At 45.5% G+C, this 17789-nt stretch overlaps 1 protein-coding gene across 1 annotated transcript; it reads right to left on the bottom strand.

Moving 5' to 3' along the window:
• Positions 1–3372: 3372 nt before the first annotated feature.
• On the bottom strand, positions 3373–16783 carry LOC311325926 (uncharacterized protein; the record flags this gene model as incomplete). The annotated part of the gene is made up of 6 exons (XM_084458743.1): positions 16451–16783; positions 8107–8175; positions 7516–7941; positions 3952–4296; positions 3446–3767; positions 3373–3383 (listed from the first exon to the last, which is right to left on the bottom strand). The coding sequence occupies exons 1-6, from the start codon at positions 16757–16759 to the stop codon at positions 3373–3375; spliced, it is 1482 nt and encodes a 493-aa protein (XP_084314869.1). The 5' UTR covers positions 16760–16783.
• Between the last annotated feature and the right edge of the window lie 1006 nt (positions 16784–17789).

Below are 17789 nucleotides of genomic sequence, written 5' to 3'. Positions count from 1 at the left end.
TCTCCGTCTATCACAAACCTGTAGCTGAGCACATATACATTCCACAATTTTGTCAAGTAAGCTTCTCAGCTTTAAAGATAGGCCTAAGATATGCAGCTGCTACTCACACTCAAAGGTGGGTGGAGGGGATGAATTGGCTGTTTTTTAATTCAAAATTGGTCATTTGTTTCATCATCCCTGAAATGTGTTATAAAGTGATGTGTGTCATGCAACTATTAACAGTATGAAAATAAATCGGAGCATTCAAATGTAAGACAGCAGCCAGAGCAGCCAGCACTGTTTGTAGTGATGATAAGGATGACAGCCAGAGCCAGCTTGGATGTGTAGCTGGAGTCTCCAGCCTTACACATGGGTAGGCAAAATCCTGCTAGTTCCAGACTTCCCATTGGTAAACATATTTAATTACCTTGATCATGTCAATGAGATTGTGGTTAGTTTAATTTCAGAAAATGAACAGTTTCATTTTAACATTTGCTTTTGGATGGAGATTGGTTTATGGGGTCATTCGGGCTTGTTCTGCAGCAGCGCCAGGTTCTGCAAAATCTGGTTCCCGTGGTCCCGAAGACAAGGGGAGGTTACCGACAACAGTGCTGGCAATGGGGACTCTTTACATGCAGGCTGTGCACATCACTGTATGTAGCCTAGAACCTACAGGAAGTGGCAGAGAGCAATGCAAGTTTTGTAAATAAAACTGCATTTCGGCACTCTTTGACCTTTTTCAATTAACTGCTGTCTAGTGTAAGACGTATTCAGCTGCTGCAGTATTGTTGTTTATAAACTGGTTGAATTACATGTGATCTGATGATTTTTTTTTCTGAATGTAGCCTAAATATGGAGGCACCATGTTAAAAGAATAAATTATGGACCGTGGACACTTGATTACATTTGTTTGGTGTCATGATTTTGACATTTCAATCACAAAACATGACAAATATGGACCATTCCTGTGATGTGTGTGCTGAGGAGGCTGGGGAACCAGTGTGAGTACAAATTATGGTAGAAGCTTATAGTGAAGTTTATTAAAACCGTTTTAATTATTGTGATTCCTGTAGTGGGTGGAAATATAGTTTGTAAAAAAAATAAAAATATTTAGGCCACTATAGCTTGTAGGTATGACTTGTGCTTTGGGAACCTGTGTTTTACTTCTTCACATGCACGCATGCAGAAAAAAACAACTGAATTGCCACTCCGGCATATCTCTGTGCCCCCCTCGTCAAAATGGTCTAGAATCGCCAGTCTGATGGTATTGGGGTGTACTCCAAGGCAATTGACAAACCACTCCCAACGTTTCCTGAGAAATGTTTAAACGTGGTCCTCCCTACTAAACCCTCCCTACTAAACACCGTGGTCCAGGAGGTTTCACACCTGTCAATTTAGTTTGGATCAAACTGGAAAGTCTGAAAGTCCGAAAAGTTAGTCAGGGGACAGCTCCTCCTCAGGATCTAAGTTAGTTAGTCAGAGGACGGACATCAACTTCTGTCGTTTCCTCCCTGGCCGCTGTTCCTGACCTCTCTCTCTTCCGCTCCCTTCCTGTGTCATCTACAACTGAGTCTGCACAGTCAGATCTCCCAGCCTCTGTCTGCCATCAACCCTCTTCCTCTCCTTCCCTCCCTGCTTCAGTTCTGCTGTGGGCCTCTCCACTGTCAGTCCCTGGTTCTGGACTGTGCTGAGCTGAGCCTCTGCTCTGCCGATTCATTATCCGGGCCTGAGCTGTGTCTGTCTTCTTTGAGACAATCTGTCTTCGCAAGACCAGTGTATCCTATCTATTTCAGCCATCTGACTGAACAAAATAATGCAGATGTCAAGCACGAGTCAGTCCTTTCTCATTGATAGAGAGCCCTCTGGTGGAGAGTTGGGCAACAGCAGCCTTTGAACTTGTTTGAATCCTTACAAACATCCTTTAGTTATTCCTCAGCTTTCCATTTAACAGGCATGTGAAACTCATGCATATGGGTGATGATACACTCGACAAAAAAGGTTATCTGCAATAGATTTCACTTTAATTTTGGAACATAGGCTACAATTGTTGGAGAAAATAACAGATCTACTTTCAGTACGATTGAAGATACTCAAAATGGGGTGATACGCGGTTTTGTATAATCCAGTGTTTAAGTGCACCAACTAAATTAGGTACACGTGTTCTGCAGCCCTCTCTGCAGTTCACAAGTTACTGATATCCCTGCAATTGAATTAAAGCTGCAGTATCTAACAGCCTGCTACAAACTAGCAGCGTGGAAATATTCTGACAGGACAAATTCCATCTGAAGTACCAATACACAACATAATTTGTTCTGGAAGTTAACAACAATTAATGTGTCCTCAGACATTGGGTCTCATGAAAAAAAAATTCAACTCAAAGTGAGGCACTTCATGTGAGCTTCCCTCCCTTTCCCTCTGTGTTTACTTGCAACTTCTCCTCCTCCTCATGTTCTGTCGGTCAGAGGACCGCTCCTCCTCAGGATCAAAGTTAGTTAGTCCGAGTACAGCTGCTCAGGATCAAAGTTAGTCGGAGGACGGACATCAACTTCTCTGTCGTTCATTATCCGAGCCTGGGCTGTGTTGGATCTCCCCCTGGTGGTAGCGTCTGATGTGGTTCTTCAGGCTGACGTTGTGGTTGAAGCTCTTTGGGCAGAGCCGGCACTGGTAGGGCCTCTCCCCAGTGTGGACGCGCACGTGACACTTGAGCTGGGAGGCCTGAGCAAACAGACGACTGCACACCTGTGGGGGAATGTTAATTATCAGTTCAAAGCATTTTTATAGTTTGAAAATAAAATAAGTCATGTTGCTCTTAAGAAACACGAACACCTGCTCACCTGGCACTTGAAGTGTTTGTTATTGCTGTGGATTAACAAATGCCTCGCCAGCAATGTGTGATATATAAAAACTTTATGGCATGTCGGACACTCAATTTTCTTTGGATGCTGCTTTTTGAGATGGTTATTTCGTTGAACTTGTTTAAGGAATGTCTGTGGGCATTCTGAGCACAGGTAGCGCTGCCCCCTAGGGTGGCTCTTCTGGTGGATTCGTTTTTCCTGCTCTGTGTGATACGGCTGGAAACAGTACTTGCAAAGATAATTTGCTTTACCCTTACAAGCTGAACTTCTGTGGTTATCCATGCTGGATTCAGATACAAAAAATCTGTCACAGTCAGGGCATTGAAACTTCTTCCGTGGATCACACCGGTGAGTCTGACTCGAGTAGAGGACTCCACATTCTGGACAAAGTACCCTCTGACCTAACAGTTTAGTTGGAACTTTTCCATGCTTCCCAAACTGAATCTCCTTTTTGACACCTCTTTTCCTCTTCGGTACCTGTACCTCTTCCTCCTCCTCCTCCCCCTCCTCTCCCTCTCCCTCCTCCATTTCAGACTCATCATTGTCCCCCTCCTCTATCTCCCACTCTTCATCATCATCATCATCCTCTTCTTCCTCCTCCTCCTCATCACCATCTTCATTCATGTTCAAATTCTCATCCCAGTCCCCCTCCTCCCGCTCCTCGCCCTCTTTCTCCTCCATGGCTGCTTCTTCCTCATCTTCTTTCTCCACCTCCACCTTGCAGTCTCTACTCATCTCTAGTCCAATCATTTCACTCTCCTTCGCTGCCTCGTTACTTCCCTCCTCTCCTCCACCTACATGATCCTGCTCCCGGCTGGGGGCTGTGTTTGTCTCATCGTCAGTCACCTCTTCCTTCTCCACAATCATCAGAGCACCTGTCCATGCCTGGTCCTCTTCTCTCACGTCACAAGATAGAGATGCCAACTCCTTAGCCTGAGCAGAGGGACAGAAAACATGCTTCAAAACTCTTGGCTGCTAATCACAGCACAGATCCTGTTACATGGTATTGTCAACTATTTGTGCAACACATTGTGCAATAATGTGTAACATTGTAATGTCCAAAAGCACAGTGGCAGACATTGTTATACGTCTGCTTTATAAAGAGATGAATACACACCTGAATGCTGTTCCCACTTTCTATGACTGTTTCAGAGATCTTGCGTGGTTGGCTGTTCCATGTGTTGAGATGATGACAGTTTTGGCATCTTTGAACCACTGTGAAGCACCTCCTATCCCCTTCTATATCAGTCACACAGTCTCCCCTACACTGGCCACATGTCCTGAACAACTGCAGCAGACAGTCCAGGTTCACTGTAACCTCCTGTAGAGCGAACCTCGAACGCCTTTTATTTTTAAAGAGACCTGAAACTCGTTTGGTTTTCTTTACTGGAGCTTTCCTTTGAGTAAGACCGGTGTGCGGTCTGCCAATCACTGAAGCAGTTTGCTGAACTGTTCTCTCTATCTGTAAAAAAAAATAAAAAAAAATAAGAAAGTATAAAAGTAGGTCATAAGTATTTGATTTTCAGAAGGATTGCAGAATTCCAGCACAATCAGAACACATTTCAATGGAAGTTTTCAGGAACCTTTTGGAAATAAGGGGCATTTCTATATAGTGATTAGTCAAATTTTTTCTTTAATATTTTGTCATCAAATCAGTCTTAGTCCCCCTTTCTTGTAGTTTTAACAGTTTTGGCAGGGAAGGATTGTTTTTGTGTTTTTTTGGGGGGGAGGGGGGGGGGGGTTCCTTCGTGATAAGACAAAAGTTCTGAGCTTAAGTTCCCATGGAAATTGTTTCAGAGAAAAAATTTATATTTCCATCAATATTTCCATCCTTTGCAAACCAAGTTTTCAGTTAAGTTCAAGCCTGCAATTACAGTGGGCTGCAGAATTGACTGGAAAACAGCCCCAAAACATCACTGACCCACCACCATATTTCACTGTGGGTATGAGGTGCCTCTCCTTGTTTGCATCTTTGTTGATGTCAAACATGCCGATGCTGTATGTGCAAATTCCAAGCGTTTCCTTCTGTGTGTTTTGGTGAGCACAAACCCTGTGGTTGTGGAAGTGGTATCTGATTGTACAATACTTTTTGAAACCTGGTAACCCAAGATGCCACCAAGGTTTGCAATTCTTTGTGATTCTTGTGGATTTTGTCATTTCTTTCACCATCCTCCCCCCCAGTATCCTGGGGTACAACATGCAGTTGCGTTCTCTACCAATGAGGTTTTCAACCCTTCCATATCTTTTGAATAATCGAATTGCCCTGACAGTTGTCATAGAAATTGTAGTTTCAGTTTCACCACCTCCCTCAACCTTCCCCAAACTGTGCTAACCTCATTTATGACTGGATGACCTCTCCAGGAGGTCGAGACACCTAGATGTTGTCTGCTCCAGAATAACCATTCTTTGTTCCATTGTCCCTGCAAGATTTACCGCCTTTTCTCATATCTGTCTCAACTCTTGACCATTGTTGATGATGCATGCCATTTATTATGACGTGTACAGATGGGTTAGCCAATCACATCCCTGGAAGCGTCATACCTGTGTATTGCTTGAATATAAGGCGGCGCAAGACAAGCCTACTCCACTTCTGCTGGATGCCACTCACGTGCGTTATCCTGGAAGTCCTCGCACTCGTATGTTTTCTCAATAAACCAGACTAAACCTCTTTTAGAGCGAACTTTGGCAAATCTTTTTACTTTAGATCAAATAATTCTTCTACACAGTGCTCAGTGGTATATTCAATCGTTTGTGGGTCTTCTTTAAGCCATTACCAGATTTATGAAGGTCTACGACCACCTGTCTCTTTTCAACTGCAGTGCTTTTGTTTTCCTCATGGTGTTCGATGACAAAGGGATAATGCTTGCGTGGTGCCTCATTTTTATACCAAAGTGAAACAGTAAGTGATGTAATGGCTAAATATACATACTTCCTTAAGACTTAGATGAACTTAAGTGGAATTTAATACCTGGTCTATTTTTGGTAGATGCATTTACAATAATCTTTAAGGGTGTCATTAGTTGTGAAACCTTGATTTGGATTAAATAGATTTTTAATTTAATGTAAATTATTTAGGTTGGTTCCAATGGAACATTAATATAGTACAGCAGGGCTGTACATTAACTTTTTTTAGCACATAGCACTGGTGCTACAGGGGCTGATAGTTCTGTAGCACAGAGTTCTGTAGCACAGAGCCAGAAAGTTGTAGCACAGGTATAAAATGTCCATTATCACCTCTACTGAACACAAGTTATGCAGTTCATCACTTAAAACCATCCGGAAAGGGATGTTACTGTACGAATACAATATGAAATAATAACAAATGTTTTCAGACAAGCATCTTTAGGTTTTCCCGGCTTTTGATTTTGCGGTGTCTTCATGATTTGGGTTATCTTTCTTTTTCATTAATAATTTCAACATCTTTTTCCTTTGCTCGTTTGTTTGGGTTTTTCTCTATGATCTGAACAAGGAACCAGTGTTTCCTGTGGAATTGATCTCTTGGTGTGGTGGTGCCAAGCTGAAGACAGACAAAATAAGGAGGATTTCTATACCAAAGCGGGGGTCTGGGCGTCCTTCCCCAAAAAAGTTTCTGAGACCTAGTTTCCTGTATTCTGGTAATTTTTAAAGAATGAAAATAACAAAATTTGTGTTTGATGCCCATTGATGCTTAACTGCATACTCATTCCTTCTAAATCATCACTCTTTCTAATCTCTCATCCTGCCCTGTCCCCTTCCTTCTCCTCCTCTCCTCTCTCACCTGTCCCTCCACTCTGTGCTGGTCCTGTCTTCTCCTACCACAATCACTGCCATTTTGTTTTTGTTTTTTACATATCCTACATAAATAATAGGCTAGATTAGGCTACGCTTAACTGATATTTCGTTGCATTTGCTGTTGCTTTGACTGGCACTTTTAGGTGGCTGGAGGAACATTAACGCAAGCTAGCGTCGTTAAACTTTCGGTTCAGCTAGCCAAAAAGACGGTCGCTCAGTCAGTCAGTCAGGGCAGCGCCTCTGATTCGCATGTTGTAGGAACTCGCGCTTATGGTGTGGGCAGTCTCCTTGACAAATTATGCTTGCTGACTGACAGACAGCAGCGCGTAAGAGGCTCCGCTTTTTAGATAATGTTACATATTTATCACACTTCAACTAACAGGCTATTTTTTACTTGTCCGATCAGACAACTGCATGAGGCACTTGCCCGAACAGAGTTTACTGGTCCGGGGGGAAGCTATAGGCTAGTTTACTGGTCCAGGGGAAGCTATAGGCTAGTTTCCTGGTCCGGGGGAAGCTATAGGCTAGTTTCCTGGTCCGGGGGAAGCTATAGGCTAGCCTACCTGACTGCTCTCACTTCATTTCACCTCACTCGTCCTCCCGGCTTCAACATGGAAAAAAAACGCTAACGTTACATACAAGCGGCTCGCTGTCTGTCACACGCGTGCTACAGGGCAAATAAATTAATCGCACAGAATTTTTTTTTCATAGCAAGTGCGACATATATGTCGCAATGTACAGCCCTGTACAGTATTTATCACATGATCATATTTATGTTTCTCTATAATTATACTGCTGTTTTTTTATATTGTTAATTGTTGTTATATTGTCAGGGGTGCCAGTTATTTTGGAGCCCACTGTAGCTACTATTAACTGAGAAAACTGTAAGACAAAAGGTAATTATTATTACCCCAGCTCCTCCTTCTTGGGTACATTGTTGTTGACACCGTGGCACTGCGACGGGAACAGCCGTTTTCTTCAGGCAGGTTCTCCAGCCCTTGTTTCTCTTCAGGGCAGGGTATTTAGCAGGGGTTTTAATCTCTCTCTTGTTCGCTCGATCATAATCATCATCCGAAAAATGGCCGCCACATACTCGTAGGTCAGCTGTACGAAGCGTTTCTATTGGAGTGTCTACATCTTGTTGGAGAACAACAAGCCACAACTTCAGTGTCTCTGGGTCATCAAATGGAAGAGGATGAAAAGTGACCATGCTCCACTCTTCAATTCGGTTACAGCAGGTTGGGACTGCACACAGGCCAACCACATCTTTCTTTCTGTTGCTTGAAACAGGTTGACTGTTCAAGATTATGGGCTGGGCAGAACTGGATTTTTCATCCTGTGTAAAAATACAAGAAAAGACAAACACCTATCATTAAAATGCAAACAGGTGGACAGAGACAAGGTAGTAGAGACGTGAACATGGACGGGGAATGAGGAAGAAAGAGATAGAGGAGCAGAAAGACATACTCGGGCTAGAAATCAAGTACTGCACTTGACTTACCACATACTGTCTATTGGGCTGTTGGTAAAGGACTGTGTCATTCGCCTGGCCAGCATTGGAGTTGTCATCCTGCATAAAAGAAAACATCTCTATAAAACACAAGTCAGTGTCTCCCATACCATTCAAAGGGGGAAGCTGTATTTGAATATTAAAGGGGTAGTGTGGCATTTTGGACATTTAGCCATATTTGTGGTCTGTCTACCATGAACATCAAACAGAGACCTTAATTTCACTGAAGGAGCACTTCTGCGATTAGCAACCAGCTTTGTTTAATTCCCAAATCTGCAGTATTTTACAATGAATGTGTTTTTTCTTCCCTCAATGTTCACTGGGCCTAGCTTTCACACTTTCAGAAAACCAAAAACTCCACAAATGATGTCAAATGACCTTGATCAGATGGAACGATTTTCGATGGAACGGTATCGATGGAAAAGGCAACAGTTTCTGTCTTCAACAGGGTGGAGGACGCAGAGAGAGACAATGTGCCAGGGTAACCGAGTGAATCGTCAGTCCTCGTAAACCCTTGTGGAGTGAGTGTCCTCCGAGGTTGTGGTAACGAGTAGCTGGTGAAACGCACTCCCCTAGTATAAAGGAGGTGCCAACGAACCTGCCGATAGGGATATCTCTCTTGGCATAGCTGTTTGCACATCTGACTTGCAGGTTCACGGCCCGCCCTGGACACCCCTTAACATGGGTCAAACGAACGAGAAACGCAGACGAGAGTACTACCGTCACACCAGGTCCACTACTAGTGTTCCGGAAAAACACACATGTAAAGTTTGTCAGGCCATACAACACCCATCCATCCATCGTCATCCGCTTATTTGGGGTCGGGTCGCGGAGACAGCAGTTCCAGCAGTTCGGTCACACATTTCGGTGGTCACAGATTTTGGTGTATTAACATGCGGAAATCAGTCACAGAACACCGGGCATGAGTCTGGGTTTGTACCCAGTTGGATTGTAATAATGCGTTTCCAAAAAATGTAAACTGCAAACACGTAAATTGCGCGTCGATTGTTCGGGGGTGGTGAGGAGCACGCAGCCATAACTTATCTAAGTCCAGATCGGTAGGAAAGCAGTGGAAATGAACCTGTTCAAGAGCATATGCGGAGTGTCTGGAATCGCAACGAGGCACACAGCACCTCATACCTGCGATTTTTCTTTTTATCTGCCTCTCTCGTTTTGTTTGGATCAGTCTTTTTTCGCCTTTGTTTTGATTTCCCACATGCGTGCTAACCATGCCAGGCTGAGGCTTTTCGTTGTAGCCTTTACTTCCGCTCGACTGTTGTTTACAAGTGAGGCGAATCTGTAACATAGGCCGTTGGCGTAGGCTGCTTACGAAGGGACGCTTAGGAAGCTTACGAAGGCTATTGAGAAGGAGATGGGTAGGATCAGATTTACTTGGTTTATGAGCAACGGGAGGCTCTTGGTGTTTGCTAGGGATCGGGTGCAGAGGGATGAGTTCCTTGGCTTGACCACACTGTGTGGGGCTAGGATTAGTGCTCATGTGCCTGGGGCTGCGGCCAGGTGTTGTCTCTGGTGTGCTGCTGGATGTTTCTATGGAGGAGCTTCAGCGTGCGGTGGAGGTGGTGAAGGCTAGGAGACTTCAGACGGCTCGGTCGGACAGCCTCTCTGTAGTCCTAGAGTTTGAGGCTGTGCTGTGTGGGTTATGTGAGGTACTTTGTTCGGTTCAGTTTGTTCCCGATCCTCTGCGGTGTTTTAAGTGTCAGAGGATGGGCCATACTGCGGTGTCTGTAGAGGGAAACTGAGATGTGCGAAATGTGGTGGGGAACATGAGTATGGGAAGTCTGCGCCGGCTGCGAAACTCCCCATGTTTCTTATGCTGATGCACTTATGTGAAGAGCAGTGAACTGGCCAGGCCCAGTGCAGCGCCTGTGGTGGGGCGGGACCGCTGAGGGCCGGTGCGTGCGTGCGTGATAGCCACCCGTGTGCGGCGATGACTGGGTGTACTTTGGTAGTGGACAAGGTCGATTTTGTAGCCTTCATGTGCAAGACGGTGAATGTAGCTCTGCAGATCACGTCTAAGAATGATAGTATCAAGAGATAGTATGTTGTCTGTGCTTTCTTTTTCGATTGTTGATTTCCTGATATGTTTGTAAAGCGACCTTGGGTCCCATGAAAGGCGCTATAATATAAAATAAAGTTATTATTATTATTAATATTATTACTACGGCGGCTGAGCTTCTTGGGATTGATGACGTCACGGTTGATCAGATTCACAGTAAGTTGGCCCATCGTGTTGATAACCCGTCTCAGATTGATTAGTCTTCTCTTCCCTGGTGGACTAAGGAGTGCACAGCAGCAAAGGCACGTAACCGTGCATTTAGGCTCGTTCGACGGCGCTGGTGCCGAGATAACCTGGATGATTATCAGAGGAAGAAGACTCGGGCACGGAGGGTAATTAAAGCCGCTAAGAAGGAAGCATGAAGGCGGTTCTGCTCCTCCATAGGCAGAGGTGTGGCTTTGGGTGGCGTCTGGTCCATGATCAGGAAGATGAGTGGGAAGAGGGCAGATGTTAGGGTGCCGGTGTTAATTGATGGGGGCTCTGCAGTGGCGTCTAATTTTGACAAGGCAGAGCTGTTGGGCCGACAGTTTGCTAGTGTCCATAGTGGGGACCACCTGGATGAGATTCATAGGCAACGGCAGGCGGAGATCCTCAGGGATAATGCTGACGTCGCTCAGAAATTGGACTGTGATGGGGGTTCGGCCTGGAACCTGGAATTTACACTGTGGGAGTTGAGGTTGGCCTTGAGGGGTTGTGGGTATACAGCTCCGGGTCAGGACCAGGTGTGCTACGCCATGTTTAGGCACTTGCCGGAGGTAGGTTTGAATGTCGTCTTGCGGTTGTTTAATAAGATCTGGCGTGAGGGTATCCTGCCGAGTAAATGGAAGTGTGCTCTGATGAGGACAGGGGCGCGCAGGGGAATTGCTCAATGCTCACTGCCCGAGCGCCTCCACGCATATACGTTATTTTCATCATAGCCTACTGTAACTGTTATGTTGTATGATGCCGTCTAGAAATTACGTTTGGCGGCGATGTACAAACGTCGAATTCTGAAGTCTGCCAAGTGAGACCAGGAGTGGGACGCCCTGGAGATTGTGGAGCACAAGTGGGCACAGGAGAACGTGGAGGACTAGCTGATGTCTCGGGACCTCAACTTCAGCCACTTAACACTCAAATTGACACCTTCATTATTATTATTAAAATGCTCAATGTTAATATGCAATGATTGTGTTTGTGTGTGTGTATTTTAATATTTATTGTTGCCATTTTAATATTAATTGTAAGGCTACTATTTATTTTTGAATCAATGTTTTGATAAAACTCCCTCATAGGTTAGCTCGGAGGGGTCTCTCCGCGGCTGTGATCAGCACTATTCAGAGCGCGCGTGCTGGCTCTACTTCTAAGCTGTACTCTGGAAAGTGGGAGTCTTTCATGCGCTGGTGTGATGATTAAGATGTAGACCCGGAGACCTGCTCAGTTGAGTCAGTGCTCTCCTACCTACAACATCTGTTGGACCTGGGACTTGCTGCCTCCACCATTAGGGTGTATGCGGCTGCTATTTCAGCACGCCATGAGGGGTTTGCTAGGACTACGGTCTTTGCTCACCCTCTGGTCAGGTGTTTTTTGACGGGTGTGGTCCGGCTTAGACCACCTGTCAGAGCCTTGGCCCCCCAGTGGGATCTGTCTCTGGTTTTGGACGCACTGTGCAAGGTGCCGTTCGAGCCTTTGGAGCAGGTTGATCTCAGATGGCTGTCGATCAAAACGGCATTGCTCCTCGCATTATCCTCGGGTAAGCGAGTGAGTGATCTGTGTGCGCTGTCGACGCAGACGGGCTGCCTCACCATCACTGGGGACGGCAGTAAGGCCGTTCTGAGGCCCAACCCGGTTTTCCTGCCCAAGGTGGTTAGGCACTCTTATAGTGCTAGGCCTCTGGAGCTGTGCGCCTTTTCTCCTCCTCCTCACTGCTCGGTGGAGGGCGCGCGGTTGCATCTCTTGTGCCCGGTCCGTGCGCTCTCGGTTTACATTAGACGCACAGCCTCTTCCAGAACTGTGCCTCAGCTGCTCGTATGCTACGGCGCGGGCAAGCCAGTCTACCCCCTTTCCAAGCAGCGCCTCTCTCGCTGGCTTTTTGAGGGCATCTCTGCTGCGTATACCGCGGCAGGCCGCCCTTTGCCTGGCCGGGTGCGCGCTCACTCCACTAGAGGAGTTGCCGCTTCAGTGGCGCTCTTTCAGGGGAGTTGCCGCTTCAGTGGCGCTCTTTCAGGGGGTGTATGTGGAGAATATCTGTGCTGCGGCGTCCTGGGCGTCGCCGTCACCTTTTATCTGCTACTATCTACTGGATGTGCCACCTGGCTCCCTGGCAGACTCTGTCCTGAGTGTCGCTGCTGGGTCCACGCGCTGAGATGGCGTGGCTGTGTTGGTCGGGACTGTGCTAATGGGAACTTCCCGGCCAACTTTACATGCATGTTTTATGCAGCTTGACCATTGTTCCGCCCCCTGTGCGGGGTGCGCGGCCTTTGGTTTTTAGCTCCTGGTTGACACCAGTGGACCCTTGCGTTCCGTTTGTGGTCCTTCGCCTCGTCCGCCCGTCTTATTGCATGACCGTCCCTCCGTTGGGGTTCGGGTGGAGGGAGTTGCACTTTACTACTGTGTGGTGCTTGTGTACTCCCTAGCCTCCAGTGGGTTGATGTTTTTATGTCGGCCGGGCCCGCGTACATTGTGGGCATCGCTGGGGCTCCGCCTGTCACCAATAGGAGCGCTAGCGCCCCCCTATGGGGCATAGCTCCACGATGTAGAATGAAGGTTACGTATTGTAACCCCAGTTCTACGAGTGGAGCGGAGCCCCATAGGGTTTTTTGCCGGGCCCTGCCTCTAGCTTTCTAGCTCGTCTGACTTAGTTTGGGAGAGCAGATTGCTGGGGTGTAGCACGACGCTGAAGTTAGAACCCGTTTCTCAGAACCCGTTTAGAATTATCCGGTCCACCTTTAAAAAACAAAAGGTTCAAATCGGGATTGAATCAAGATTAAAAGAAAACTACCCAAAATGTCACGGGTTCTATACTACACAGTGGTAGTAGACCCCCCCCCCCCAGTCTGACTCGTGGAGTTTCACGAGATTCTGGTGTGCCATTTCAAAATAAAAGCCTTCTAAAGTCTAAAAAACTGCTTGAATCAGGATTAAAAGAGAACTATCCAAGATGCCACGGGTTCTATGCTACACAGTGGTAGTAGACCCCCTCTGGGTCTGAGTTGTGGAATTTCATGAGATTCTGATGTGCCATTCCAAAATAAAAGCCTTCTAAAGTCTCAAAAACTACTTAAATCAGGATTAAAAGAAAACTACCCAAGATGCTACACAGTGCCAGTAGACCCCTTCTTGGTCTGACTCGTGGAGTTTCAAGAGATTCTGATGTGCCATTTCAAAATAAAAGCCTTCTAAAGTCTCAAACTGCTTAAATCAGGATTAAAAGAAAACTACCCACTACCACTCTGTAGCATAGAACCTTGGCATCTTGGGTAGTTTTCTTTTAATCCTGATTTAATCCTGTTTTAAGCAGTTTTTTATACTTAAGGCTTTTATTTTGAAATGGCACATCAGAATTTCTTTTAACTCCACAAGTCAGACCACAAGGGAGTCTTTTACCACTGTGTAGCATAGAACCTGTGGCAACTTGGGTAGTTTTTCTTTTAGTCCTGATATATTCCTGATTTAAGCAGTTTTGGAGATTTTAGAAGGCTTTTATTTTGAAATGGCATATCAATCTCTTGAAACTCCACGAGTCAGACCGCGAGGGGGTCTACTACCACCATGGATGTATTAATACGACTACCACTGTGTAGCATAGAACCCGTGGAATTTGGGGTAGTTTTAATCTTGATTCAATCCCGATTTGAACCTTTTTTTTAAGGTGGACCGGATAATTCCAAACGAGTTCTGATAAACGGGTTCTAATGCCGCGTTCCAGATAGGATTTTGAGCTCGTAAGTTACGACTTCAAGTCACGACTCACGACTTCATAGCGTTCCAGGCAAACTGTCTGAATGCGTGGCATTCTGGATAAATGTAAACAAGCCGATATGGTAAAAGATTGAGATTTGACACATTGTCAGAGCTGACAAGCTAAACATTGTATGCCTAATTTCGCTATGCTAAGAAATTGTACGTTACATTTTATTTATTGACATCATCGATTTTTCGCCATTTGCATGGTCACGTTCAGGTTTACCTTAATGTTAGCTAGCTAGCACTAGCTATCTCTTGCCAACATATTTGGGCATCATTACATACACATAGCAGGTTGTAGTGCATAATCGTTATGTGTTATTTTGATTACAACGTACAAATTTACTTTACGTTGCTCTAAAGTTATCTTTGTCGCCATACCCATGGGGGCTGCCATCTTGCTTAGAGGACTGTGTTACTTCAGAGAGCGCAACTGGGAGTACATCGATCTGTACGAGTTAACGGGTGGGAGGTTACGGGTTTGACTGCCATTCCAGAGCATTTTCACGTGTAGGAGGTCGGAAAAACACGAGTTACGGGTTGCCTGGAACGCGCCATAACTTCAGCGTCGTGGGTGTAGCCACCTTTGTAGTAAGGTGGGGCATTTGTGATTGGTTAAGGCGATAAGGAGTACATTTTTATCTTCAGATTGGTTGTTGGCATGCCAACATGGGTTACCAATAGGAGCGCTAGCGCCCCCCTATGGGGCTCCGCTCCACAACTGGGGTTACAATACTGGGGTTACAATACGTCACCTTCACCAGCCGATGGTCGCTTCCAGCCGCTCGTCCATGGGAAGACCGACGGTACCGCACACTGGACGAGCACATTCTTCGGTTTAGTTCTCAGTAATTCGGCACTGAAGTCTATTTGGAAGTCCACTGGCTTGAAGTGTTTCGAACAAACGCGAACTTTGTCATAACAAACGTGTGGCATATTTATCGGATAACCACGTACGGCGCACGATGGCATTTTTGGCAGACATGCAAGACCTTTCTGTAACGTAGACTTTGTGGCATCTTCACTTGAAAAACTGAGTTAATAGGAACATCCTGACTTTTGGGGGAAATTCGCTTATTAGGCATCTTCCTCCACAGACGTAGCCTACCCTTCTTTGTGCGTAGAAAGCAGAGATCCGCGTCGTCCGTTCTTCAGAAGTGAGGACATACACTTTACTACAACTCCACAGCGTTCTTATTTACATGTTGTGACTTGTGTATTTACCATGTGTATAAATAAATTAGACTGTCATTTTCGAAGCGGATATAAGCAGAAGTATTTTCTTGCACGCAACCCATCGAAAGCCCCGTTGTAACTTCCGTCAACAAAACCATGTGACAGCTAACCCGACTGCTGATCATAGCCGAAAACATGGCCAAGATTTTGGGAAATACGCTTGTTTTCCATCTCCCCTGGGGTTAGACAAGCAGTATGAAGCATGTTCAACTCTGCGTGCAATATGGAGTGAGACCTGGACCGATTAGCCTAGCTTAGTGGCATTCACTGGTACCAGGTTAGGCCGATTAGCCTACTTTACAAATGTCACGAAATAACCCCCCAATACAACTCCAAAACTGTTTATAGTTTTTAATTCTGTTTATAGTTTTTAATGTGTATTTACCACGTTGAGTGATCACAATTAAGATGGAGAATCATCTTAAGTCACAACGGGGCTAGATGAAACCATAACACAACACTTACCGCAGCCGGTTCACTTCTCAGTGCGATGCGGATGGATGGGATGGCTGTATCCGTTAGAAACACTGCCATGGTTCGGTTTCTATCCATTTTTTTGTATCGGTCATATTGTGCAAAATGATCTATGCAAATACGCTGCTTATTGATCATCTCCCTCTGTGTGTTGGGATCCGTGTTCAAAGCAAGTAGCCATAGCTTCGCCCGCTCCGGGTCCTTTGGAAACCTATGGAACGACCCGTGATACCCTGGCCTCGACTGCCTGTTATTACAGCTCTTTACAACACACTGAACCATGTTTATAAAGTTATGGACGGTGTATCTAGATACGAGCTAGTCTATTGTAGCATCTAACCATGTGCGTAACCTCGCGTCACCAGTCTCTCCTCGGGGAGAAGAAGTCTCTCCTCTGGTCTCTATTTACTTCACTCTCTCCTCGGGAAGAAGAGTCTGGTATCTATTTACTTCACTGCCTTAAGCCCGCCCCTTCTTCCGGCTCATACTTCCGCTTGCTTTATTTTAACGTTATATTGCTACTTTGTTGACATATAACACCAATCGATGAGCTCACATTATAGCCTAATAACATAATTCCACTAAGCCTCAAGAGAAATGCTTTACCTCCATTGTGTCTGCTGTGCCTTCTGCAACCTTTGGGATGGCATTCTTCCTGAGGCGGAGACGCTGCGCTTTCTGTGTCCCATGTGGTTTTTGTCTGCCTGGAAAAAAATCCTCGGCAGCAAAGTGCAGACTGCATACCCGATGATCGGCCAGCCTCAATGCTTCCTCTGGGGTGTTGGGGTCCTTTTTCAGTGCTACAAGCCAGAGCTTTAGGACGTCCGTGGAGAGCAAAGGAAGCCTGTGGAAGCTTTGCTTTGTCCAGTTAGTCATTTTGTTTGGACAATTTGGGTACACGCAAAAACGAACCATTGCTGACGAATGACGACGACTATACTCTAGGAACCAACAATCCGGTCGAGGCGCAGAGAATGTGAGCCGCGAGTGTAGCCTGTGCGCATGCGTGCTGGAGCAAGTGGGGAAAGGCGTGTAAAGATCATATTACAGAGGCTAAAGAACCCGTATTTGAAAACAACAATGGCTGGCGTTGAGGAATGTCAACTGCCGATTCATCCAATCTGATTGATGAAAACAACCGTTTAGCGGCCGAAAATAGATTTTGAGAAACTGCATTCTCGGTGCCCCGATCACCGCCATTACATGGATATACTGGCTCGCGCTGGATTTTACATTTCTTCTACAGGCCTCCGAACTACACCAAAGGGATCTCGTTGAGTCAAACTTCTTATAATATGTCGTAAATAAGGTCCAGGTTGTCAAAAACGAGCATTGTCCTTTAACCAGTAGTTCTCCTCGCATCTTCTTTTACAATTTTCGTCGGTGTTATGCCTGGTAATGCCATCGCGAATGTTATCTACTCTAAACTTCACCAGCCTACAGTAAAAACATTACAACTGTTCTTCTTCCGGTCCAGACCGGATGATTATGCGATGCGTCATCGCGCTTCCGCTCTTGACCGGCGAATCAACTGCGAACGAGACAGAGACAGGCCCCAGACTAGGCTACTATGTGAACGAGACAGACCCCAGACTAGGCTACTATGTGCGAGCTGATGATATCCACCTCGCTCGTTGGATTGGATATTAATACATACACGTATATATGTCTATGCATACAACCATATGGTTGGTTTGTTTACCTCGATACCTAGCTAGTCACAATGCTACGCGTTTGGAGTGATGCGTGTAATCCCTACAACTGGTTCTAAAAAAATATATATATATATAGTTCTGAGTATTTCTGCTTAGAAAACAAAAATGTTTTAATTACAAATGCAAAAAATTTAATTAAAGATTCAAAAGATCACTCAATATGGTAAATACACACATTAAAAACTCTAAACAGAATAGTTTTGGAGTTGTATTGGGGGGTTATTTCGAAA

Source organism: Borostomias antarcticus, assembly GCF_949987555.1.
Source record: "Borostomias antarcticus genome assembly, chromosome: 25".
Taxonomy (NCBI): Eukaryota; Metazoa; Chordata; class Actinopteri; order Stomiiformes; family Stomiidae; genus Borostomias; species Borostomias antarcticus.
The sequence above is the reverse complement of the archived record's forward strand: the minus strand, read 5'-3'. Positions and strand labels throughout refer to the sequence as shown.